At 41.8% G+C, this 27,568-nt stretch overlaps 1 protein-coding gene across 1 annotated transcript in view; it reads left to right on the top strand.

The window, feature by feature from the left end:
* Positions 1-26,840, top strand: part of XRCC5 (X-ray repair cross complementing 5) — a 35,567-nt gene extending 8,727 nt beyond the window's left edge. The window contains exons 6-21 of the mRNA XM_075181100.1: positions 1,158-1,340; positions 2,495-2,609; positions 3,403-3,541; positions 3,915-4,027; positions 4,169-4,231; positions 5,739-5,876; positions 6,005-6,095; positions 6,291-6,421; positions 8,677-8,873; positions 15,010-15,094; positions 20,249-20,318; positions 23,684-23,793; positions 24,178-24,274; positions 24,581-24,648; positions 25,027-25,098; positions 25,187-26,840. Coding sequence (XP_075037201.1) covers positions 1,158-1,340; positions 2,495-2,609; positions 3,403-3,541; positions 3,915-4,027; positions 4,169-4,231; positions 5,739-5,876; positions 6,005-6,095; positions 6,291-6,421; positions 8,677-8,873; positions 15,010-15,094; positions 20,249-20,318; positions 23,684-23,793; positions 24,178-24,274; positions 24,581-24,648; positions 25,027-25,098; positions 25,187-25,201 — 1,687 coding nt within the window. The 3' untranslated portion in view covers positions 25,202-26,840. The remainder of the gene's footprint in view (positions 1-1,157; positions 1,341-2,494; positions 2,610-3,402; positions 3,542-3,914; positions 4,028-4,168; positions 4,232-5,738; positions 5,877-6,004; positions 6,096-6,290; positions 6,422-8,676; positions 8,874-15,009; positions 15,095-20,248; positions 20,319-23,683; positions 23,794-24,177; positions 24,275-24,580; positions 24,649-25,026; positions 25,099-25,186) is intronic.
* The last annotated feature ends 728 nt before the right edge of the window (positions 26,841-27,568 follow it).

Below are 27,568 nucleotides of genomic sequence, written 5' to 3'. Positions count from 1 at the left end.
AAGTAATTTCATCGTTTTCCAATAAGCATTGTCGATGCGATTTGTGTGATTCCAAAGCACAAGCAATTTATTTTAGTAAAAGTTTAGCAGTTCAATAAATAAATACAGTACAGCCGATATATTATACATTACATACATCCACTGCGCTCCGCTGGTACCAGCTACAGTCCTTCAGTCCAGAAGACTGGTCAAAGTGACTGTTTAGCTGGTCCCAGGGAGCTGCATATATACACTTAGTGATACAGTGAAAACAATACAGATGATGTGGCTTGCTTCTATAGGTCCAGGCTTCAGGAGGGTCCAGTGTAATGCAGGTCATAGGTCAGTTCAAACAACCCCCTCCAAGGGTGGCGGTCAACATTCCAAGGGTGGGGGTCTGCTCTCCAGATGATGCATACTTAGTTTTCCCACCAAGAACTGGTTCAAACTGGTCTATTAGCACCACAGACAATATCATTCCAATCATTTTTTCCCTATCATCGATAACTAGCACACGCAATGTGCGATCCTTTTGGCGAATGAACCGGACAACTGCGGAAAAATAGGGGATTAGAATGATACCAAACATGACATGCTTCCCGTGACCTGAACTTAAAATATCACTAAAGTGTACACATAACCTTATAAAATAAAGATATAAAGCAAATAACATCTGCTCATAAACGACTGTGGAATGGAGCCATTATAAATATGAAATATATATATAAATGAATGTGAAAGTGCGAGTGTATGCGTGCGTGATTTATCGTGCGATTGCGCCATGACACGTAACATGTGGCGTACTGATCGCAATCGCACGGTAAAACAATATTAATCAATATACTTTCTTTCATCCAATTATACAACTTCGACAAGGGCTAGGCCAGTTCTGTGGAACTACAACACCCAGCATGCCCTGCTAGCCAACATTTTGATGTAAAAGTTCACTATATTTAGCTAATCTAACTTCCTTCACTTCCCCTCTGACATCACAAACAGTGAATGGATAGATGGCATTCTCCTACATTGGCTGCATGACTTGCCTTATCTATTCATTGGTTCTTAGTAAATGTATACTATCCATACCCATTCATCCTGCAGAAACTGGGCACCTGCCCTGTATGTGAATGGGTTATATGTATAGAACCCATTAGGAATGTCTGCTTGTGTCTGTGTAGTCTGCCTTTTACTGATGATGAGGACGGAGCCGAGGACGGGGATCCGGGAAGAGGAGATGTAGACAGGAGACAAGGACCCGGCAAAGGACTCTCCGACCACCAGAAAAATGGAATGGAGATGGTGAGGAAGATAATGTTCTCTCTGGAGGGTGAAGAGGGACTGCAGGAAGTTCACACTTTCAGGTATTCACACTTTGTATAAATTAAAAACGCCAAGCAAATATTTCGAAGTGTCAATGAACCTCATGACTGAGTTTTTCATATATGAACCGTGAAGGCGATATATACACTGTTCTGTATTACCCAGCATTCACTGCAGCTCAGTTACAAAAGTAAAGCGTTACCTCCCCAATCAGCTACCTATCCACTCTACAAGGCCGCATCCTGATCTAATATCATACAGGTCATAGAGCTGAGAATGCAGACATTCGAGCTACAGTGACATCACTGACCCCAACCCTGTGTTTGAGTCAGCTTCTCCACGCGTAACAAGTGTGTCAGGCTGTCAGTCACTCTCCGCCTGCTGCGTTACAGAAGCCTCTCCCTCTTGACTTGGCAACCTGCTGCAGATTAGTGACAGAGAACATGTCGGACATATTTAGTTTTCCATTAACTCTCCAGTTAGTTAATGTATATATAAACTATATACCCTATATTATAAAAAAAAAAACTTTACATATATTCATGTTCACAGTTAGATTACCTGTTGATAGTTATAGTAAATAATATTTGGAAGAGTATGGACGTGGCCCGTGTAACTGTATTATGTATCTAGTAAAACCACCTCGGCGTGATCACCGTGAGTTCCATTCCTATGGGAAATTGTCGATTATTCCCGAGAGTAAATTGAAGGATTCACAAGAATGATCCCAGATGCCACATGAGCTATAATGGGCTCTTTGCTGTGTTACTGTCAGTTATCTTTATTTTCGAGTCTTCCGTCACCTTTTTAGAGGAGCCCACGGTCGCTGAGAGTAGACACAACACCCTGAGAGGTTAGAAGGGGCAGAGGATGGATTCATCTCTGTCGTCATCTGGCTTAATATAAGGCATAACGAGTCAGTCGGGGTTTGAGGACTTTTTGTCAGGAGACACTGACCTATCAGAGCCGCTGTCTGACTAATATTCATGTGACGTGATATATTGGCGAGGGTCTGGGTGCTGGGGAACATTGAATACTGGCCCAGCGCACACAGGTGCTTCCTCCCTTCTGTGTAGGTGACAATTCCACGTTTACGTAACGTACCCAGGTACAGTGTTAAGGTTTCTGTGGTTAGCACACTATTCATGTACACATTTTATTTATGTTTTGCTTTCTTTTTTTTTTGCAATTTCAGTGAAATTCTGGAATCACTCGCTATCTTTAAGAAGATTGAGAGAAGGCCGATGCCATGGCCCTGCCAGCTCACTTTAGGGTCCAACCTTTCCATACGTATCGTGGGATACAAGTGTGTACGTACCTCCTGGAGGTCACTAGTGTGTGTGTGTGTGTGTGTGTGTGTGTATAGTGTCCGCATTGTTCTGTGTGTAACGTTGTGTGAGTTGGTCCCGTTTTCATTTTCAAAATTATTTATTTTAAATATACAAATGTGCAATTGGAGATGAAAACACCGTTTTTATTATTATTAACAAGTATTTATGTAGCGCAGGTGTGTTCCATAGTGTTTTGCAGCTGGGACAACAACTGTGCAATGTTTTGATTTTGTATAAATATCAGAACCGAGAAAAGACAGGAGCGCGTAAATGGAAATGGGTGGGAGCGAGAGAGAGCTTCCATGGCTGATCGTTATTAAATATTGTGAGACTGTTTTATAGAGAACTCTTCGTTCTGCAGCGCTGTCCTAGTTATCCCATAAAAATGAGAATAAAGAGCTACAGGAAATGAAATGAGTCATTGGAGACAACACAGACTTCTACCTTTACAGACACTGCTTTTGCTGTTTTATATGAATAATTTAATGTTTGCAGTTTATCCTCCATTGGGTATAAATGTTACCCAGCCCCAGGAGCTTAGGGAACAGGGCAGTATCACCTACCCCTTTCCAGTTACCTTACTGGATCTGATTATTTTCATTGTCCCTTCTGCACTGAAATCAATCCCCTGCCGGTCACATGACCCAGCTCACCTGTCACTCAAAATCCCTTTAATTTCCGGGAGCTTAGATTCCCAACGAGTTCTGTTGCTCAGTGCAGGAAAGTGCCGCCTTCCCTCCCTCTGACCAAATGATGTTCTCTTTTGTTCTAGGTGACACAGGAGAAAGTGAAAAAGTCATGGGCTAATGTAGATGCCAAAACTTTGAAGAAAGAGGACGTTCAAAAGGAAACTGTGGTTTGTCTGAATAATGACGAAGAAACAGAAGTCCAGAAAGAAGACACTATTCAAGGTTTAAGCTTTATCTAGATTTCATATAAAATGACTGTGTCCTATCCGTCAAATAGTAAACGGGTTGGGTATTTTTTTTCTACCAAACTGGTTGGATATTGCTCTGTATGGTGGGTCCAAATGATCCAATGAGGTTTTGCCAGTTAAAAAAAAATCTGATTTCTGGGCTTTAGATCCCTTATGCTAATGACTTCAGCAAAGTGTGGTCATTGTCCAATCTCACCGCATGGGACCCTCCGTGATCTGGTTGTTCAGACAAGCCAACTCAGCATAGTTACTAAATGTTCACTTTTGTTGCCAAATGGAGCCTATTCAACAATGTGACTCCGATCTTACAAATTTGTACAATACATCATCTCCTTTGTCTCCGACAGGGTACCGCTATGGGAGCGACATTGTACCTTTCTCCAAGGTGGATCAAGAACAGATGAAATATAAAACAGAATCAAAATGTTTCTCTGTCTTGGGATTCACAAAGTCATCGCAGGTAATTCTGACTGCTGGGCTCACAGGAGCTACTGCTTTCTTCACCGAAGACCCAAAAAGTAAACATATATCATGTTATATACTCTTACACTAAACCCGAATCATTACTAATAATTATTTTGTTTTCAAATGTTTTCCCCAGATCGATAGAACTCATTTCATGGGGAATCAAGTTCTGAAGATCTTTGCACCAAAGGACGATGATGTAAGTTGAGGATTAGAGATGTTGGTCATGATAAGATACCTAGTAGCAGTCCTGATTTTATTTCATCTGAACTAACAGTATGATCTGCTTGCTGGAAGCTAATATTTAAGATGTATTGTGGCACTGAAAATGTCATATTTGGCCTCATACATATTGTCGTACAGGTGTGCTGCCCCCCTTATCTGGAACGATCTCCCTTGTTCTATCAGGCTATCCCCTAGCCTGCAAATCTTCAAACGCTCCCTTAAAACCCATTTGGGGAACCCTACCCTACCTCTGTCTAACCTCTCCCCTGCCCTCCTCTTCCCCTATTCTATGATCTCTCTTCACCAACCATACTACACCTCACTCTTCTAATTCCTCTTGTTCATCTCTCCCGCCAGAGTTCTCGTCCCCTCACCCTTTCTTCCCACTCTTCACTCTCCACCTCTCTCCATCCCTTTCCCATCTTCTCTTTCTTCTGGAACTCACTTTTACCTTTCTGCCCTTTGAACCTGTTCTCAGCTGAGTTTATTTATTTATTGTACTTTGTTTTTGTACTACTCTGTATGCTGTGTTCTGTTTTGTCCCATGCTCTATGTACGGCGCTGCAGAACCTCTTCTGGCGACTTATAAATAGAAGAAAATATCTGTAATGTCTGACAACCTTGGCTTGCTTCTTACAGAGGAGAGCAATCAAAGTACCTCTTGAAGCAGATACTGACACTATAGACTAAGTACCAAATTACATACTTAATACCTGACATCCGCTAAGACACCAGGTTGGGCTTCCTTCCTTTTCCCTTGTCCTCTTCTACCCTTTCCTCCCCTCTCCCTCCCCCCTATTCCTGTTCTTTTAGTCTCTTTCTTCCTTCTCCCCCAATCTGCCCCCCCCCCCGTTCCTCGTCCCCCCCTCGCGCTTCACCCTTCCACCATCTTCAATGTTTTATTTTACTATAACAAAGTTCTTAATAACCTTATATACCGAATGTTCTATTTATGTCCTAATCTGTATGCTGTTAAAACTTGAAAAACCTTCTAATAAAATATGTTTAAAATAAATAAATAAAAGATCATATAATTATAATAAAATACTGCTACATATAAACTTGTCAAGTGAGCAGATATAGAAGGAAACACTGCCATAAAGTATCTTAATAGAGCATTAGACTAGAAGCTAAGAGAGCAGCTTTAATGTGTCATTGATTCTATAAGCGTGTGAATTGGATGGATGTGACCCCAATCTTCCACGAGGAATATCATCCGGTAATGTTTTCTAAACGTTGGTGGAAAACGCTGTCTCGCTGCAGGATCTCTCTCATTTGTAGTTGCTCTTACTTGATGCTGTCTTCACCTCAGACTTTCAAGCCAACATCACCTTATGTTTTTTCTTTTACATGCTCCTAATCGTGATTAAAAATTAAGTTGGTAAAAGCTCCTGTTTAGAATCTTATGCCCTCTATATACTTTGTATCCCTCATTCACGTGCTTCCTTTAGTTTGATAGCCACCTGTATGTTTTTCACTAGGCTGCAGCTGTTGCGCTGTCTGCTCTGATTCAGGCTCTTGATGAGACGGAAATGGTCGCCATCGTACGGTACGCCTATGATAGGAGATCGAATCCCCAGGTTGGCGTGGCCTTTCCTCACATCAAGGAGAAATACAAGGTATCCCGTTACGTGCCAGCGCTGTTATTTACATGTCACATGGCCTTTTCAAGGTGATTTAATGCACGTGGGCTTTTCTTACGGGGAACCCTAAAGCTAAATTGTTCTTTTTCTGCTTCTGTCTTCAGTGTCTGGTGTACGTACAGCTGCCGTACGTGGAAGACTTAAGACAATATATCTTCTCCTCCCTCAGCAATAATAAAAAGATCAAGCCTACAGGTACAGCCACAATTTCATTTTCACCATTCCACATAAGTGTATTGTCTCCTGACATCTGTGCTGGGTGTTGTTACATTAGGGAGTAGAATCGGTGGGTGGGTTTGTGTTCGCTCTTATATCTAGTCTAGTCTAGTCTTCCCATACGGTGATACTGTGTACGGCCATCGGTCTGATTGCAGCTTCTCTCCCTCTCAGATACCCAGCTGTCTGCGGTGGACTCTTTGATTGACAGTATGAGTTTGGTGCAGGAGGATGAAGGGGAGGGTTTTGAAGATTTATTCAAACCCAGCAAAATCCCAAACCCTCAGTTCCAGAGATTGTTCCAAGTAAGTGATCATCATCGGAATTCTCACTTTGTAGCTCGGTTTGTAACTACATCTCCCAGCCTTGTACCTGATACAGCATGCTGGGAGTTAGAATCCAGCAGCCGATCCGGATTTACGGTTTGCTTCATTCGCTGTGGCTGCGAGAGACACAAGGAGGTCAAATTTGTCAAACTGCTGGTTTGAAAAAAGTGGAGATGTTGCTTATAGCAAAGAAATCAGATTCTAGTTATTTATTTAGTCCATTCTACAAAATGACAGCTAGAATCTGATTGGTTGCTATAGGCAACATCTCTACTTGATACATTTACCCCAAGTTGTATAGATATAGCAGTGCAAGGCCAATGAGGTTTCTACATACATAACATGCTATGCTTTATCATTTCAGCTTTTTGTCATGTATCATAACGCCTTTAGTCACCAACTAATGTGGGGGAGGGGGCATACTCTAACAAGTCTTACTTTGTTTTGATTTCTGTTTGTCCTAAAACTGTAAAAATATATGCTATGCATTATGTTGTTATCCCCAGTTTAAAGCCCCTCCCCCCGTTCAGACAGCATCATTTTTTTTTTTTAAAAGCTGTTGATGCTAAATACATAGTTTTATATATCTGTCTCCCTTTTGAATCTTTCACCAAAACCTGATCTCTGGATGTATCTGGTATCTGATGCACAGAGTTGAGCTTTATTTGAAACCCAGGGCAGCAAAAATAAACAACATTTACAAACGAATAAATGAAAGTGACGTGAAGGTTACACACTGATTGTTACTATTGGTTAGATATAAAATCAAGAATACTTATTTAATTGCTTAGGATCTCTTTTTGGAATGAGGTCTGCAAATTATGTTTGTTTTCTTTTCTTTTGGTGCAGAACTACCAAACTTTGGTTTCGTCTTCTGTCTAATGACTGGTCGCAGACCATAGCACAGCCCGCACCATCCATTCTGCAAATGTCCCTTATTTGTGGTTACATCATATTCTCTCTCAGAAACTATCTGTGTATTTGATTCATTCCTGTCCTTCCTCATATTGTTTAGTGGTTCAGCTACAGATAAGAGTCCAACACACAACAATGTCCCTGACACCAATTAAAAGCCCTCAGACGCGGGATGATCGATCGCTGGTCTGACTGCTGTTATCGGCGGATCAATCAATAGCCGCTCTGAGCTGTGAGACAATGGGCTCTTCACTGGCTGCCACGCTGCAATCCATGTTGAAATGTTTAAAATTATCTCGTTGTTTCTAAAGCGGTTGATACAGACTCATGCTCAAGCTTTAGCCTAGCACACTTATGCATATTACTTAATGCGCTTTCTGTAACGATTTCACCAAACGACTCAAAGTCCCGATTAGCAGCCGATTCATGGCACACAGCTACATAATTTACCATTTAGATCTGTGATCTTCAACTCTCATAACCAACGGCTAAAAAGATGGTGACTCTGTACACTGTACAGATATCTGCCTATGCTGCTTTTGGTGAGTGCGTGCACACTGCCACATTTGCCCAACATCGTTCCATCATTTTTAGGATGAATATAAAACCAAATCAACAGCTGGGATGTGTTTTGGTAGGATAAAACTTGCTCGTGGGAGAGTACACACTCTTGCAATATCTGACCAAACGGTCGTGAATCGTCTGCACGATATTTGCATAGGTGTGTACCCTGCTGTAAGAGCATACTCAGCCAAAGGGAGCAAATTTGCACCCTGACAAATCCTGTTGTGATGCAAGGGGTGCAAATGTAATTTTTCTTTTGTTTGCATGTTATAAAGCTTCGGCACATAGCAAACATATACGGGTTGGCTTTATTTTACACTGTTGTGAAATTGCTGTGCACATGCCCATAAAGCTGGCTCTCATATGCGCCCCTGTAGATTTGCGTAATTCTGACAGCCTGCGCCTGGAGAGGTGACAGTCTAACGTAGGCTGTGTACACATACATAAAACAAGCCATATTATTTGCAGAAGGTCTGGGGCAAGTGCGAATAGCGGATGGTGATGGGCTCCGGCGCTAGTGAACTGCTTCTAATTGGTTGTTTGCGATTGCACCGCTGAAGCGAATTGATTTTATTGATGCCTTATTGCAAATGCGTTTGTGGCGTATAAAACAAATGGACGTAAGTGTCTGGGGCGTGTTACTGGTGTAACACAGGCAAGGAGATGGAACAGTGCGTTTACATAGGGTAGTGCGTTGTTCAGTCGGTATTTCTGCTGTTCTGAGTGACATTAGCATTTTCCTGTCTCTCTGCCAGTGTCTGCAACACAAGGCCTTCAACCCTGATGACCCCCTACCACCTATAGACCAGAACCTCCTGAACATGCTGCAGACTCCATCAGAAGTTAAAGCCAACTGCCAGGGTGCCCTCGCCAAGGTGAAGGCCGCATTCCCGCTGCAGGAAGCTGTCAAGAGGAAGGAACAGAAGACCGCCAAGGATATCTTCCAAGGCCAGTAAGTTTCTGCTCCCAGACTGCTCTAACTACTGCTGAATACGCCGCCGCTTGTATATTTTGCCATATATCTACATTTTGTGTCCAGAAATTGCTAGAAAATAAGTTTGTCTAGTGTGTAAACCATGGCAGGAGCAGATTTCCTGTGCCCTCCTGTCCGATCGGAAGGTTATGTTTATCGAACACTTTGCAGAAATGATCGACGAGTGCCCATTCATAACTGTTACTGACAACCTCTCATGGCAAGGCTGCCATTGACGGCATTGCTGCAGGCATGTATTTTGCTATGTGTAGGTTTAAAGCCCATGTCTGCCCGTTGTAAATAAGCATCGCCCCCCACAGGCCCTACTTTGATGTTTCATGCATTGGTGAATTATCCTAATGGGCTAGATTAGTAACTAGCTCACTTGTTCTCGCAAAGAGAATTCCTGAAAACATGACCTGTTAGGGGCATGTAAAAAGGGGATAGAGTAAGGCTGTCCTGTGGGCTGTGCACTTTTATTGTTGACCTCCATAAACTCCATTGTATGACAGTTACGTTAATGGTGTTTAGAGGCAGTCGTGTACTGTGGTTATAATATGTATAACTCAGACAGCACCGATAGAGAAACTGATCCAACCAATAGGATCTGTTCAGGCATCTTGCTTTTATAAAACATTTTCTCACTGTTTTATTTAGTCCCAGGGTGGGAAAAAACTGAACTGCTAAAATTGACATTCATTGTGCAGACTAATGGATCAGATTTTCATGTTACAATCATATGTTATGACCGTCTAGTTGCTATTGAATAATGATTGTCCACTTCCGGTAATGTGGTTCCAAAGCACAATGTGATTTAATAGCCAAAAGTAGCAGAATAACAAGTCAAAATAAAATAAGTACAGCCGTTACTTAGCAGGCGCCCTGGATCCAGTATACAGCATTCAATCCAGAAGTCTCTGGTCAAAGAGACTGAATACTGGTCCCAGAACCCCTGCTTATATATAGTTAGTGGTACAGTGAAAACAGTACAGAGTTGGCTTGCTTCCATTGGTTCAGGCTTCAGGAGGGGCCAGTTCAAAAGATCACATCCAAAAGGGAGGTCAGCTCTCCTGGAGATGCATTCCTAATCTTCCCGCCAAGAACCTGTTTAAACTGGTCTATTTGGATTACACAGACAATATCATTCTTAACCATTTATTCCCTACAATCCATATCTAGCATACGCAAGGTGCGATCAGTTCAGCGATTAAACCGGACGTCTGCGAATAAATAGGAGATTAGAATGATACCAGACATGATATGTTTCCCGTGACATGAACCTTAGATCTCACTAACATGTATATAACAGCTACTTTAACATGTGATCTAATTACAAGTGTATTTGTGCGTGTAGAAGTGTTTGCCACGTATTGCGGTTAGTTACGCTACTCCACGCCGTAGCGTGCTATTCGCATGACTTCAGACAAAATACAACCAAGTTGTTACATATTAATTGAAATGACCATATCCAATTATCTGACTACGACACAGGTACTTTTTGTTTTGTGTAGAAAATTCTTACTTGTTACTGTTCTATTGTTAATGCTGTAATGCGGGACTGCTTTACGTTTCGGGTTCCGCAACCAGGGCCGTCTTTCCCATTGGACACAATGGGCAGGTGCCTGGGGGCCCTGCAGCCCAGGGGGGCCCGTCGGAGGCAGCACAAAAAAAAAAAAAAGCCTGAAAAAAAAAGAAGAAAATACTTACCTTGCGGTCAGCTGGCGACCCGGCTCCATCCCTGGACTCCTCCTCTGTGCGGCGCTCGCAGTGCATGTCGGGCGTGACGTTATCACGCCCGCCCAACATCCATTGCGGAGCGCAACGGAGGAGGAGACCAGGGAGGGAGCCGGGTCGCCAGCTGACCGCAAGGTAAGTATTTTCTTCTTTTTTTTTCAGGCTTTTTTTTTTTTTTGTGCTGCCTCCGACGGGCCCCCCTGGGCTGCAGGGCCCATATATATATAATCATTTTTTATTTTTTTTATATATGTATATATAGGGGCCCCGGTGCACTGCTTTGCCCGGGGGCCCAAAATGTTGTTAAGAGGGCCCTGTCCGCAACGTAGGGGTTCTGTTGTGTTCCGGGGCCTGCAACACACGTTTCTAGAAAATGCAGTTCCCAAAAAATGTAAAGCCCATCAGAGGACCCCAAAAATTGGTTCTGGGACCCACACAGACTACACAAGTCTGCCCATCTTTTGATACTATAGGAAATATCTTTCTTTCACCACTCCTGTTTCTCGCTGAATGTCCTAGATAGTTATTAGTTGCGTCGTTGGACTACAACTTCCAGCATCTACGTTTTACATATGAAGAACCACAGGTTGGTCAGTCCAGATTCTAAGAACGCTCCGTCTTATTGGTGCGTCTGTGCTATATATTTTTTTTAATACTTTTTAATTTCATATTTTCAGTCGAGAGGTCTGAATTGTCCTCGATACGCACAGGTCACATGGTTTGTGGCATTTTGCAGCCTGAAGGGTTAAGGCCGCAGCGTTTCGCAGTGGAAGAGGCGGCTCAGTCCTGGCGTCTGAGTAGCCGCAGCTGGGATAAATGTCACAGACCAATTACACCAGTCTGGCACTTTTATTCCAAAGTGCTAAGCGTGTCTTGTTAAGTCTTGCTGACATCCTTTGTGTAGCAGAAAAGAAAGACTAATAGGCAGGTGTGATGGAGGCACAGGACTAGTTCTCCTCCGCAGGAATCTCAGGGCCCGGGTCTCTGCCAGGGGGCTGCAGTCCACATTAGTGGACAATGGGTTATTGCTGCCCGCCTACAGAGGCTAGACCCGTCAATTAATCGCAGGGCAGGATTTCTGTAGAGCCACTTGCAGCTTCCCTTGTTTGATTACAGCCTGGCTTCCGGACAAGCGTTGTGATTAGCTGGTTGCAAATTATTGATTTCTCTTCCCGAGCACAATAGAACATCCTCTCCCTGTCTGATTTTTGCTTTCCACAATCTCCCGCTGGCTGGGGCAGACAATGCTCTTATTTACAGTCACATTCACACATTGTTGTGTTCATATCGGAAGACCTTACCTGAATAAACAGCGCTTTGTTCTCTGCTCAGTGTATGTGTGTATGAATCAGGTGGTTTGTGCGTCTGCATTTAGGAGAACTGAGTCTGCCCATAACGTGACTCAAGTTATGTTATGTGTACTCGTGATAAATAATCAAACACAAGATCAACAACAATACACAGAGAAGAAAAAAAATGTTGATATGCAACATATGTTCTAGATCACTGGAAAAAAAGGTTGATAAATGTTTTGAAGAAGCTGGTTGTGACTTAACCAGGTGGATATTTTGCATTGCCACTTTTAAACTTTTCCCCAAACATGCGTATACATATGACGTATAGGTTTAAAGCACATTACTGGCTTCCTGTGAAGCTGTTGCTTTTCAGTGAGCTGTCATTGTTCTGCTCACGTAATTCTCCTATTTCCTCCCAGAGCCCACCTGTCAATCATAATCTTGTGATAATCTTCTCAGTACAATATCTTGGGGTCCTAGTGGTGTGATGTCATTGCCCACAGTATTAAGGGGTGATATAAAACGTGTCTAGCTTTAAAATCCTCTGTACAAGGCACACTTTAAAGTTATCCTTAAAGTAAATAACATTTTTAGAGTACCATTAAAAAATATGTATTTGGTACCTTGTGTTTTCATACTGGTACTTCATGGTAGCACATTATCATTCATTCATATGGCATTGCATCTATGTGTATTCTACATGGTAACCTATGCACTTATTTAGTTGACTGAACAACTGTCCTAATTATCATTTTCTTTCATCTCCACAAAGCTACAGTATCAGCAGCCATCGTTCTTTCTTTAAACTACTAAGAATCTCAATGAATCTGTCTCTTCATTAGAATAAACTGCCAGTGAACAAAGGAAGGAGACAAGAATGTAGGTTATTGAAAAAGTAACAATATGTCCAAAGGATAATTCCTAAGCATTGTGCTCTGTTGTGACTGACTGTTGTATCCTGTGTTGTGAAAAGGGGATTAAGGCAAACATGGACAAATTATTACCTCTCCATCTGTTGCTGAAACTACAAGTCCCAGCATGCGCCACTACCCTTTGGCTTGAGAGCTACAGGGTGCCGGCCTCTGGTTTAAGTGGTTTAATAAATCTGGTTTAATACATTTGATCACAGAAGAGGAATCATTGTGTCACCAGTGGGTTATCCGCCTCTCTACATCCCTTTACGTCCTGCAGCTGCCCGGATCTGTGCCCAGGCAGCTTTCAGGGCAATGCAGGAATGGTGGTGATAGAGAATAATACATTTCCATTGCTCAGCGCATGATTTCAGCTGTAAAGTTTCCAGTGCAGCTTCCAAACGAGCGCTCTGTGGCTGCTTCGCAAGGCTGACTCCAGCAGAGCGTTACACCGCATGCCTGCCCTTCTCTGCGAGGGGCGAACAGGTGCAGGAATCTCCGCCGAAACAATCCTTCAAACGAGCGGGATCACACTTAATTAAGCTTAGAGGCTCATGACAAAATGAGATATTGTTTCTTCTCATGCAAATAGAATGTTGCTGCTTAACCCTTTCTGCACTGTTCATTCCCGTAAATATGAAGCATTCAGAGTAAGCCGGTGTGTTGATACTGATGGGGCAGCACGGTGGCTTAGTGGTTAGCACTTCTTCCTCACAGCGCTGGGGTCATGAGTTCAATTCCCAACCACGGCCTTATCTGTGTGGAGTTTGTATGTTCTCCCCGTGTTTGCGTGGGTTTCCTCCGGGTGCTCCGGTTTTCTACCACAATCCAAAAACATACTGGTAGGTTAATTGACTGCTTTCAAATTGACCTTAGTCTCTTTCTCTTTGTGTGTGTGTATTTACACTGTAAGCTCCAATGGGGCAGGGACTGATGTGAATGGGTTCTCTGTACAGCGCTGTGGAATTAGTGGCGCTAAATAAATAATTGTTGATGAATATACAGTAATATAGCGGATAATGTTAATTTTAATTTTATTGAGAAGCTATGATTATGACATCATAATCATGACAGGATTATGTGTATATTGACCATATATTTTGTATTTTTCTATGTGTACTATGTTTTAAATTGATATAACCTCTACCCTACCCCAGTAGGGTTATCCAGTAGAACATGATACATTTAACATCTGCGTGTTTTATAGTCTCAGAGCCTCATTTGGGCATTGTCAGGGACTTATATCTAGACCAGTGTTGGCTAACCTGTGACACTCCAGGTGTTGTGAAACTACAAGTTCCAGCATGCTTTGCCAGTATATAGCAGCTTATTGCTAGAAGGGTATGCTGGGACTTGTAGTTTCACAACACCTAGAGTGTCACAGGTTAGCCAACACTGCTCTAGACCCCTAATGTTTGATGCCCCCTAGTCATTTAAGGGAACATTATGTATCAGTCAAATATGGTTTTTAAAAGGTGGATACTGTCCATTAATGTTACTGTTTGTAATCTCGATTTAGCTTCTCTGATTTGCTTTACGGCAGCTCCTCCCTCAAGGCTGTGACATTTTATGCAAATGAGAGGGAGGGGACGCAGTAATGAGGATATATCTTAATTTCACTTTTGAAGCACACCAATATAGTTTTATATGAGGAGGTCGAGTGCGCTTTACGGCTATATATTTGTCTGTCTAACCAGTGGCGTACTCCGTATGCATTGGGTTGGGAGCATTGTGTAGCAAATATACAATATATACAAAAAAAGATATTGTTTTATATGTTGTCGCATTGTAGCTCTGAATGGTTACAGCATTTCTGCCAATGACTGATTTGTTTCCGTTTTGAGGTTGAATAAAGAAATTGGTTTAGCATATGAAAATGTATCCGAACCCCGTCATTACCAGATGTAGCCTGAGGAGAGAATGAACTGATTGTGCTGTTACTGGGAGTCTAGTAATTCAGCTTCTATTGTGTATGTGGCAGATTCTGATCCACGCCTGACAGCGCTGAGAATGGCGCAGTTTGGAGCAGAGTACATGAGATTGGGGCCTGTCCCCCGTCTAGTATGAGCCAGTGACAAATGATTTTCCTCTAAGAGATCAGAAAAGGCATTTACATCATTGCTTGATGGATTCCGGCATAATAAAGATGTCTGTTTTATTATGTGTGTTTTACAGGGACCTGGAGCCCGGCGCCAAGAAGACTAAGAGCGACGACGATAATTTCAGCATCTTGCAATTGGCAGAAGGCAACGTGACGTCTGTAAGAGCACATACGTGCATGCCATTGTATTACATCTGTCACCTGTACCTAATCGATATGTTCACCCACCAAGTATTATTTTTTTATATCCTCACCCAAACAAATAGTAATTAAATAAATAAAACTGTTTGTGGGTGGACATATCCTGTAGAGGGTGCTTAACTTGTGACCCAGGAAAGTAATGTAGATGTAGTTCCAGGTGATAGGTGCTGGCGCCATCAGAGGCAACGCGGTAGATGAAAATTAGCGGTACGGAGCTTATTAGACCTGTAAAAGAGAAAATACATGTCTCGTATGATTATATCAGTATTCTAAGAGACCAGGTCAATGCACTCTGTCATTAAATGAGGCTGTACTGCCCTCCCTTCTGTATACTCTGAAAAGTGGGCGTCCGGTGGCATATGATTGGTTGTGGGCATTTAATCATAGGACGCCCTCGGTGGCAATAAACACTGCCGTCTATGTGTAGAAAGACGATGTAACGCATTTATTATTTATCAAAGCCACTGTTTTACTTACTAAATATTTTCCTGAAATAAGTAGCTTGTGTGAACGTAATGCTTTTTAATGTTCTACTTGTTCTGTGCTTTTCCTAAAAACTGATGTGTATGTATATATATATATATATATATATATATATATATATATATATATATATATATAAAATAAATGTTTTTTTTAAAAGTCTGACTAGGCAGTGAAGCCCCTCTACCTTGTTTGAGGGAAGGGGGGAAGATTAGTGTGTTTGTAGCTACGTAGCTATGAATGTTCGCTTTGCATTTTCCAAAGTAACAGAAATGCTCAGTACAATTTAGCGGATTGGTACATACGTGCTTGACCATTTCAGCTTTTCGTCCCAACTCAACAGCAGATTAGCATCAGACTTCAGGATGTGTCATGTGATTTGTTTGTGTTTGAAGGGGAAGGAAATCTCAATTATTATCTCCCCCTTTTTCCCCAAGCACACAGTGTAAAGTCATGATCCTTTTGGACACTGAGTGCTACCTCCATGCTTTATATCTGAAAATATTGCATTTTGGGTTGGTTTAGTGGTCTTAATAGACTGGTTTGACACATAGTGGCTTATTTCTTGTTAAGCTGCTAATAAACAAAGGTTTTTCGCAAAGGAAAGTTTTTGGCAGAAATAAAACCAGCATAAGCAATTTAGAATATTTCAGCTGCAGTAGTATGATTCAGTTACAGAGAGCGTAAAGTACATCAAAAGTTTTATATATCGATGTCTTAAAATTTAATTAATTACAATTTCAGTTTGGGTGTCTATCCTGCATATAGATATTTCTTGTCTCCAGCTTACCCCAGGGATAGCCCTCGGTGTGTCTCTTAATAGATCACATCTCACTCCACTGAGAGGTGACTCGCGTCTGAGAATTTGTTCTTATAGATACGTTTAAGGTTGAACATTTTGACGACATAGGATCTTGTCGCTGGATGGTGCTGTAAACACAGCAACTCCGTGACATTCCTGCATGGATTCTCCTGGGTGAGGACTCCTAATGATTGTAACGAGCCTGCTGTGTATCCGTAGGGGTCATCATTAAAGCTTTCTAAATGCTCAGCCCTCCAAATAATTTATGCATGGAAACCTCATAAATGTGTTAATGGGAAGAGGACGTGTACTAGGCTGTTTTGGTTCCTTCGTTATCACCAGGTTTGGTTTTAGGGATTTCATCCATCAGAAGATTAAAGAACTCTATAGTTATAATTATGATCTGTATCTGCCCATAGTAAAAATTAGGAGATGAATGTATAATTATATTTAATCATTCACATCAGTCCGTGCCCCAGTAGCTCTTACTACCTATATTATAGATACACGGGGGTTAACGTCATCAGAAGACAGCTAACCAACCAGTATGCCTTTGTAGTGTGGGAGGAAACCAGAGCACCAGGAGGAAACCCACGCAAGCACAGGGAGAACATGGAAACTCCACATGTATAGACCTAGAAGGGAACCCATGGCACTGAGAAGCAGCAATGCTGACCACTGTGTCACTGCACCAAAAAAAACACACACACACATCAGCCACAACACTAAATCTGCTATGCAGTGGTTGAATAACATTGATTCACTTGTCAATAGTTATGTTGTGGCTGATTGGTGTACATACACACACACAACAATGGTTTTACATTCTGTTTAACCACTTGCCGTCCAGCCACTGTGTACATTCCGCTGACCGGACTTCAATAAACTTTCTGGCGACGTGTCCCGTGTGCACGGGCAGACCCTGGTTCCGCCGCTGTGACCGTGGAGTTTGATCCGTTTCTCGGTCACAACATCAATAAAACACTGAACTCAGTCTGATGGCTGTAATAGTGCAGGAGAGACGCCGACTTGGTCCCTCTTCCCTCTCAGTAACAATAAGTAACTATTAGAAGTGATCTAACATTGCAGAGGGGAAAATTGATCCCGAACCCCTGAGGACCCCCAGAAAAAAAAATTAAAACGTAAAAGAAAAAAAAAGGAAAACAAAGATTAAAAATTCCATCATCCCATCCTGCGCAACGCAAATGTCATCCACAATGTACGCTGCTCTAAACCTACCCGTATCCCCTCCCCTTTCACTTGTACACTGCGCATTTCACCGGGGGAAGGATAATCAACCTTTTAGAAATAGAATGTGCACTTGTGATCTTGGCCCTGTCAGACCTTGGATAAAGGGAATATATTTAGATCTAGCATCTTAAACTGTGGGGTCAATTCCAGGGGCTGCACTATTCCATTATATAGGGACAAAGGGGGGGGGCAAACATGGAAAACTCAATACCAGCGTTCCCCTTGGTAATGATTATAAAAAAGATACTTTCTCCAATGGATTTATCTTTTTTTGGGGAAGAAATTAAGTTATTCCCATGTAGACTGATGCATCTCATAAAACTGAAATGTAGACTGGTCATCAACGGGTTAAACCACATATGGACTAACCCTCAAAATACAGGTGTGATCCGATCATTATAATAGGTCTGTTTCTTCAATCGTAGAGCATCTGGTGCATATCTTATTTAGATTCTGGATCTTTTAAATGAATCACATTTTGAATCTTTGTTGATACTTTGTGTTATTAATCCTTTGTTCTCCAGAAGGAGCAGTGATCTTTGTTACATTGTGGCTGCCGCATTTTACATCCGAGAGATATTAACCCTTTCTCTGACACTGCCGTCTGGCAGGGAGAGGGGCAGTTCTGTATTGTACGTCTCGCAGACGGAGTCCCAGCCAATGTCTCTCTGCCTTTGTCGCTTCCAGACAGAGGTTGTTAAAGCTCCAAATTTCCGCACCCGTTCTGGTGGCGGGAACACTGTGCCCGCTGCCAGCTCAGTGATTCATGGCACTGCCCTCTCCCTGTCATCTCCGTGCCAGATTCATGTCACAAAGACAGAGTGCAGCAAACTCCCATTCACACAGCCCTGGCAGTAGCAGCTGGTCCCGAATCACAGGCCCTCAGACATCCCCATTCTGATGACTATCCATCATCTCCTCTACAGGACGGATGCACAGAGCAGTGATGTTCCCTTTGTGGGAATATTCACTTATATCCAGAGGATGAAAAGTAGAATAATAGCAAATGGTCAACATTTTGGACCAGTTAAAGGGGACATTTGTGTATTTTTTCTTTTATGTTTTTTTTTAAAATATATTTTTATGATTTTAGTAATATTTCCAACATAGTTCCATGCATATAAGAAGTAAAACTGTAAGTCAGCATAGATGTCTAAATACACATAGATAAAGACAGGACAAATCTAAAGTAATAAAAGAGCTGAAAACAGAACCCCCTGGAATGGGACCTGCGTGTTGTCAGCCAGGTGTCTTATCAGTGCTGATACACAGTGCGGTCCTACTACGGGAGAGAGCAGGATGGCATGACACCCTAAAACTAATCCTGTAATGGGGGGAGTAGATAGGGGATGGGGAGTTTAGGGAAAATAGGAAGGATGAATATAAACGGAGGTTTATTATAAACACCAAAGCTCTATATATAGTTCTCGTTTAACATATCCAGGTTTACAAATAGAATGGCGGTCAGGTGTGATCAGCAAAATCTGCTTTAAACCCTTCTCTCCAAGAGGAAAGTTGTCTCCTTGGAAATGTCATCTTTTGGAAACTTACCTAGAGAGCGGGTTCTACTTACCTCCATGCCTTCTGTTGCATCTATTTCAGTAAAACACATAAGTCAGTCCTCTACACCATAAATATTAATTTTCAGCATACAATTATCCCAGACGGGAGACATAAATAGAAACCTTCATGTGCACATGACTTTAGCCACATCATATCATCATCACCATTTATTTATATAGCGCCGCTGATTCCGCAGCGCTGTACAGAGAACTCGCTCACATCAGTCCCTGTCCCATTGGAGCTTACAGTCTAAATTCCCTAACACACACACACACACAGACTCACAGACTAGGGTCAATTTTGTTAGCAGCCAATTAACCTACCAGTATGTTTTTGGAGTGTGGGAGGAAACCGGAGCACCCGGAGGAAACCCACGCAATCACGGGGAGAACATACAAACTCCACACAGATAAGACCATGGTCGGGAATTGAACTCGTGACCCCAGCGCTGTGAGGCAGAAGTGCTAACCATTTAGCCATCGTGCTGCCCAATGTCTGTCTATTTGTATCCATATGAGCCCAATGCTTTACCCACATTATATATAAACCAGTGACAAGTCACATCCTCACCCACATTGACTGCATTGATAACGATACATTGTAAATGCAACCGCTCATAGATATATATAATATTTGTATACAGGATGGACTCTCTTCTAAGGAAATGTGTGGTCTGTTCCATAATGGCATCAAAGTTTAAATTCTTATGGAATTCTTTTCAAATCCTCAGTTAAGACCTGTGACCCATTGTGTCATTACTGTGTTTTATCCTCACTGACTGGTCGTTGGGTGTCTGGGGTCTATTTATTTGGGTCAGACAGACTATAAAACACAATAGGTGTTTCTTGACTTGAATTTAGGAGCCAGAGAAGGGGGGGGGGTTTAACACATGAATAATATATAGTTAGAAGATGCGCTGTAATCATTGCATCCCATATAATTCCCCGTGTTTTTGGAGCTTGTCTTGTCCACGGTTTGGCGGGCTGAGGTGACCCCACGGCCTCTTATTTCAGGTGGGCAGCGTGAATCCGGTGGACGACTTCCGTGTGTTGGTCAGACAGAAAAACACCAACTTCCAGGACGGTGAGTCCTCTATCCATCCGAATATCATTATTTGTAATGCTTCTAGTACTTCTCTTGTGTTCATGAATAATAAATATTGGAAAACTCATATTTAGCCTTCGACAAATGTCCATTTAGTACAGTTTAAGTCGGAGTTGGAGGTTTGTGTAGAAATAATATGTTTGATGGTCATCACAGTTAGTCTAGTATTGTAGTATTTGCCTGCGACATATGGAGGGAAAGTGACCCAAGATCACAATAGGCCGACACCAGGGTTCAAACCGGAATTTCCTGCAAGTCTTAAGCTGGGTACACACTACAGAAATTTCAACCAACTTTTTATGCCGAGCGATTTTACATGCGATCGATGTTCCGATCGCTCGGTCCATGGGCTGCATACACACTAGCCTTGTTTAGGACGATAAAGGGAAGAGCGGACGTCCCTTTAGCGACTTTTTACAGCCATGTTGTCGTGAGCAATGACTGTAATTTCATACTCACTGTTGTGGATCGGTCGGAAGTTTATACACACTATACAACGGAAAGAAGATTGGAACGAAAATATTAAATGGTACGACCAACCAAATGAGGCGACAATCATCCATTTGGGCAGACTTTCGACCATCGTGTCACTGCACACACTGACCCGACTTTTGAACGAGCGGTCGTATGTCGGCTGTTTGAGCCGATTATTGGATGAAAATTGTGTAGTGTGTACCCAGCTTTAGGGAGTATATTTACTAAACTGCAGGCTTGAAAAAAATGGAGATGTTGCCTATAGCAACCAATCAGATTCTAGCTGTTTTTTGTAGAATGTATTAAATGAATAACTACAATCTGATAGGTTGCTATAGGCAACATCTCCACTTTTTCAAACCCGCAGTTTAGTAAATATACCCCTTAGTGTTAATGTTGTGTAAGTATGTAGCTATATACATTTAAAATGCATTTTTTACAATGTATTATACATAAAGCATGAGAAGTGTATTTTTATTTTGTTGATGTGCAGTATTGATGGATAATGTCTTCTAATATAATACATTTATGCTAATATCCAGCCCATGAGTCCATGCTGAGCCATCAGAACAATGCAGAACGTTCTCTGTGTGTTAGTGACTTCGAACGTTATATTCTAACGTTGTTTAAAGGTGCAAATCTGCAGCCAATCAAACAAATGTTTTCTCTTTGTCGCTTCTACTAGACAGACAAAAGGTCATTGTTGATTGGCTGCTGGGTTAATTCACAGCCCCCTCTGTGTATTGAATAAGTTGGGTGCGTATTTCAGCAGCAGAAGGTAGAAGTCCTGTGCTGTATCTTATTCTGTTTTGATAAACAACAAACCAGCATTGGTAATGAGGACTCGCCGCTGCTTAATCCGGCTGGCGCTGGCCGCGTGCCGCCTCACAGAGAGTGTGAAGCAACGGCAGCCTGGGCTTTTTATATATACTTCATCAATGCCAGCGTGTGCTGGATGAGAGATAATGTAGGGAGAACAGCGCTTGGCAGAAGCAGGCAGTGTGTCATCCCTGAGATCTATGGTGATTACTCAGGGTGAGATAGGTGGCATTCGTTCCCCCAGCAAGATGCCTTGTCTGTGCCTGAGATTTACATCCGTTTACTGCTCTGCTAGAGAGCAGGAGAGGGCAATAAAGACAGCCCTTAACGCCTACACCAATATTAGCAGCCTACAAATCAATAGATAGACTTCTTATTACAGGAATGTGGGTTTACAAATCTGCTGAGTATGGAATAATTTCTTTAAGACTTCTTTATGTGCAAAAACAGAAAATTGGGTGGGGGGTGCAGACTTTTATATTATATCCGAGTATCACACATCTGGTCAGCATAAAATCTTAGATTGGTCAGTTTCTGTTTATCACTGTCTGAAAATATTGCGTTACATTGTAAAAAAATTTAGGTTTGGTTTCCCTCGAGTTACTTACAGTGAATTCAGACTGGAATGATGGCCATACTGATGTCAGTATTGATAGTCCTCAAAACTGATTGGCTCATTATAGAGCGCGTAAAAAAGCGGTCTGAACGCAACCGCTGACCGCCCGTGTGCAGACATGGGACCGACCGGCCCTGTTGATGCTGGGAGCAGTCTGGATGGGTAGATCACTGTAGGTGTGTAGTGTGTAAGGTAGCTGATTGGACAGGAGCCACAGCCAATCCAAATCCTCATACATTGCATACCGCCTGCTAGCTGCATGGATCGCCAGGATAGGTTTAGTCCATCGTATCTGAAAGGTCTCTCCTTTCCATGCAGGTAATTGTGTGGTTCCCACTGATGGGCTACAGTCCCTGAAATGTGTACCCCCCCAATAAACTTTTAAACTATTTCCCTTAAATATAGGGATAACAGATATATCTACTTTATAAAAGCATCTCAGAATCAAGTCCCAAGGTCTTACATTCCACATTGTGTGGACGTGTAGCTCACCACCTCGGGGTTCCACCGTTGGCTACTTGTGTTCTAGATCGACAGGCAACTGGGGTTGTACTGGTGACCTAAACTTGTTCTAGAGGCTTTGTCACCTACAGCTATTTGCACACATTGGGTAACTGCATTTCCTTCATATTATGAAAGCACTGTCTTTTATTTACAAACCAGTTTTCTTGACAGAAGTCCTTATAAACCCTGATCACCCTGGCAGAGGAAGACACTTCCTCTCTGTGTATTGTGCATTAAAGTTGGATTAAAGGTAGTTTCCTATACGCTGCGCGTAAAACCGCAGCGCTGTCAGTCTGACTCTGCATCGGCGCCCGAGGTTTTAATTTAACACTCCAATGGGGAGACACACTCTGCACTAATAAAAGAGAGAAAAACAGGACGGCTAAGTAATCTTTTTATAGCTTTAATTTAAGAGACGGCAACTTTTAACAGAGACAAATTTAAAGCTGAGTCGTTAATCTGTGACTTGGGAAACGGAGTGTTAAAAGTATAACAGTTTCAGTTAGTTACTGATGCTAATGAAATAAATATACAGCCGTGTCTGCCATGGTCCATATAATATGTTATTGCATGTCTTGTTGTTATTGTGTTAATAACTTGAGCAGGGGGGAAACGGGGGCGAGGGGGGTGGGGGGTGGATTATGAGGGACAAGTAACACTAATCACTTATATGTTAAACATTGTTTTGTTGTTTGTTTGTTTGTTTTTTCGTTTTGTTTTTTTTATACAACAAACGTTTTATGTAACTTATTCTTGTATGCTTTACGGAAGGACCATAGACCCAGAGCTGGCACTTATTGTCTGTCGGAGTCACGACTATCAAATTTGATATCTAATTTCACTACTAGTAGATTCCCGGTTCTGTCTTCTCTGCAGAGCGTTTCTCCTCCTCGTTCCTACAGTTCATGTGTTTTTCATTTTCATCTTTCAGTGAGCAGTCAGCTGATAAAACGTATCTTTGAGTGTCTGGAGATCAAACAGTCCCAGTATTACATGAAGAGTATGAGCTGCATTAAATGTTTCCGAGCTGAGGCCATAAAGGTACGTAGCGGTTTCTCAGTGCAACGTCGCGGCTGCGCCATTGTCGGTTGTCCGCCCCGTAGTCGCTGCCTTTTCAAGCCGGGCCCAAATGCACCTGTCGAGGTCGCCTGCTGATCTCCGATCTCTGTGACAGAATATATATCATTTCTTTGGTAATAAGCAATTTCACTTAATTGTCCGTTCTCTTATTGAGCTCACTGTGTAATGCGCTGTCATTATCCAGTCTGTGGCATTCTATAAATAATGTAAAACAAGAGTAGATATCACTTATGGGATTATTGGTAGTAGATCTGTAATGTAGATTTTCTTCACTGTCTGATGCACTGTCACGGATCCGTGCAAACCGAGTGATTTTTACCTTCTTTCTGCTTTTTGTACCTGAAGTTGTCCCACATTCAGCTCTTCAATGATTTCCTCCATTCGCTGAAAGAGAAGGTCGCAGGCAGCACGCTCAAGGAATTCTGGGAAATCGTTGTTCAAGGTGAATGAAGAGGTTGTCTGGGGGTGTGGCGGGCGTGTCCAGTTACTCCCATCTGCTAGAAAACTTTATTTTCTGTGTGCGCCAGAACAAGGGGCTCCGGGCTACATTTTCTTAACTCACGGCGGCCTCCTCTCTGAGCCATTCACCCCAACAGCCCTCTAACCATTTTATTTGTCTGTGTCCTTCCGCTCTCACTACTGTCCCTGTTATTTATCCCTGCCTTTTACTGACATGTGAGCACTGCAGAGAGACTACAAGTCCCAGGTGACCTCCGCCAAGGGTCTCATTTTCTGTTCTGCTTTCCAGATGATATTTCCCTGATAACATCGGAGGAATCCAAAGACAGCGCCCTGACTCCTGACGAGGCCAAGCAGGTACGAGCAGCTCCTGATTCACGGAGGAGGGTTGGTCAGGGATAGTGTGTGATTGAGGAGATCGTTCACAGACAGCAGCTGTAATACACAGGTCTGAGCCACCTCTCGCTATACAGTATACATACGTCAGGGTCATTATGTTACCCTGATCCTGACATCGGTGAGCAGCCGACCTCTCCATCAATAACATCCACCAGAAGCCAGAGTCATTGGGGAAAGGTCAGGAAGCAAAAAAAAAAAAAAAAATGTACAGGGAAAGGTGGACAAATAGTCCTGACATTTACTTTCCAGATTAACCCCTCACCTGCTGTGCATCTCCCTGCCCATAGGACACACAGCATGGGTGTAACGCCCATCACCTCTTTCTTTGTTCTGCAGTTCTTGGCCCTGAGTGAGACGAAAGCAGAAGACACGTCCATGTTGGACGAGGAGGGCGACGTGGACGATCTGGTAAGGAATCCGGAAGAATATTCCTCTGTCTATACGATCGTTCGTTATGTGACTCTGCTGACAGCTTTCTGTTTCCTTTCCCTCCCAGCTGGACATGATTTAACCACCTGGTCAGTGGGGCTCTCACCGTGTATTGGAAGACGAAGGACCAACATTGTCAATGTTTAACATTGTGTCTTGTTCTCTAAGGTTTACTGGACGATCTGATGAGGGGATGTTGTTTAAATTTGATTGAAATTACTGGAACACAACAGAAATGTGTACATGACGGTACCCAATGACAGTGACGCTATTGTGTAATTTAAATTAATGCAAGTGCTAATACATTGATATTTTTGCCAACCATATTTGCCCAGGATCACCCCAAAATAGAGACAATGGGGGTAGGAAGAGGGGCACGTTGGACACTTAAAGTAAGAAGGCTGGATATAAAGCCATTTACATATGGTGTGCCCTATGGATCCTGTGAAATTGTTTAGCATTTCCTGTAGTTTAAATACAAAAAGATGCCTCTGCTGTGGTACGATGGGAGAGCTCCTTCCTAATAGCAGCATTGCACTACGTTATGTCTGTGTAACCCACTTCATTTAGTACAGTGAATTCTTAGTTATCAGAATGAGGCACTTAGAATATGCTAAAAATATCTACATGTGTAAAAAAAATAAAAAAATGCCATCACCACTTCTAGTCTCATAGAATTGTTATACTGTATGTTTCCCATCATCCATTTCTTCCATGTTTCAGTAATCTACACATATTGTGGATCACCTCGTAACTAGATGCATAGATTTTACAAATCCGCTTTACATGTTCATATGTCTTTATGTCTTCAGTTGTCATCCCTAATTAAATACATTCATTATAGAATAAAACAATACTCGTTGTGGAATATGAAGTCTGCATTTGATTAACTCGTACAGATCATTACTCAAATCACAGTCTCCTAGTTGTAGAACTTTGTTAAACATGTTGGACCCAGTTTGCCCGAATCTTCGGCAGCTCAGGCAGTACCTTTACAAACACGTGCCTTAGATCCATCCAGAAACGTACTTTTCTTTTTATTTTAAATATATTTTAGGTTCATATTTCCATTTCAATGGAGCACTAAACTTAAAAGGGTAACTCCACTGAAAAATAATAAAAACATATTTGCCTGGTTTAAAATAATTAAGCTGGGTACCACAAGGCACTGAAATTACTCCTGATATTTGAAATAGAACTTCTATGCAAAACCGACATGGCTGTTCCTGCTAGACATGTGGCAACTGTCTGATACTCCTTACCAGCAATTTGTAGCCATGCTGGTATTATGATTGCAATTTGACACATGCCATTTTTTTTAGTTTGGCATAGTAGGGTATGTGCATCTATTCATATTAATATAATTATTATAATGTTGTTTTGGATGTTACACAATCCCTCGCTCCCTATACAGTTTTTCATATTTCCTCATTGTTCCAGCTTCTCTTCCTTCTCCATAACCTTTTGTTCCAAGTACTTCTAGCATTTGTCTGTGTTTGCTGTTCTCAGCTGCCTATGTTACGACATTTAAAGTCCAAAAGTCTTAATCTAAACCCCCATAGTTTGCTACATTCTTGTCGTTGTATTTACCCATACATGGCAGGTTAATTGACTGGTGATTAAAAAGGACCTGTGTGTTCGAGTGCATGTATGTTTGGAAATTTAGACTGTAAGCTCCAATTGGGGCAGGAACTGGTGTGAGTAATAAAAAATTCTCTGTACATTGTTGCGTCTGCAACAGTTATATCTTAGTCTTCCAGCTGTCAATTTTAGGTACAGGTATTGCAAGTTTCAGGCATTATACCAATAACTTGTGGTACCCAGCATAATTATTTTAATTATGGAAAATCAAGTTGTTCCAAGATGAAAGGGAATAAATATATATATACATATATGTATGTGTAATAGTTTCCATAACATGATCAGAGATAATATTGTTACCTTCCTCACGATAAACTATTTTGCCCTGTTATTAAACATTGAATGATTTGGAAGGAGATCTCCATTTATTTTTTAATTTGTTTCCTAATTGATATTAAGATGTTTTTACAAATCAACTATGCTGTTTCTGCTTCCTTGTGGTTGAAATACACTACTTCTGAATGCTGATTAAAACATTTAACTGCTTGCCAAACTAGAAACGGACTGGATGGTGAGCAGCTGAAAAACAAATAATGCATTCCATTATTTTATTCTGAAATGCTGCACTAACCAGACTTTAATGGGATTCCCCTTTAAACTCATCCTACATTGTCATTCTGTAGTCTTACTGGCAGCAAGGATGGCAAGCATAGGAAAGAAAGTCCCGTCCCCCCCCCACAGTCATAGCCTTTTCTGTGATATTGATCGTTGTGATATACTGCGGTCTTTGCATATATATATATATATATATATATATATATATATATATATATATATATATATATATATATGTTTGTGTGTGTGTGAA

Source organism: Mixophyes fleayi, chromosome 7 (genome assembly GCF_038048845.1).
Source record: "Mixophyes fleayi isolate aMixFle1 chromosome 7, aMixFle1.hap1, whole genome shotgun sequence".
NCBI classification, from domain to species: domain Eukaryota; kingdom Metazoa; phylum Chordata; class Amphibia; order Anura; family Limnodynastidae; genus Mixophyes; species Mixophyes fleayi.
This window is presented reverse-complemented; position numbering and strand designations above follow the sequence as displayed.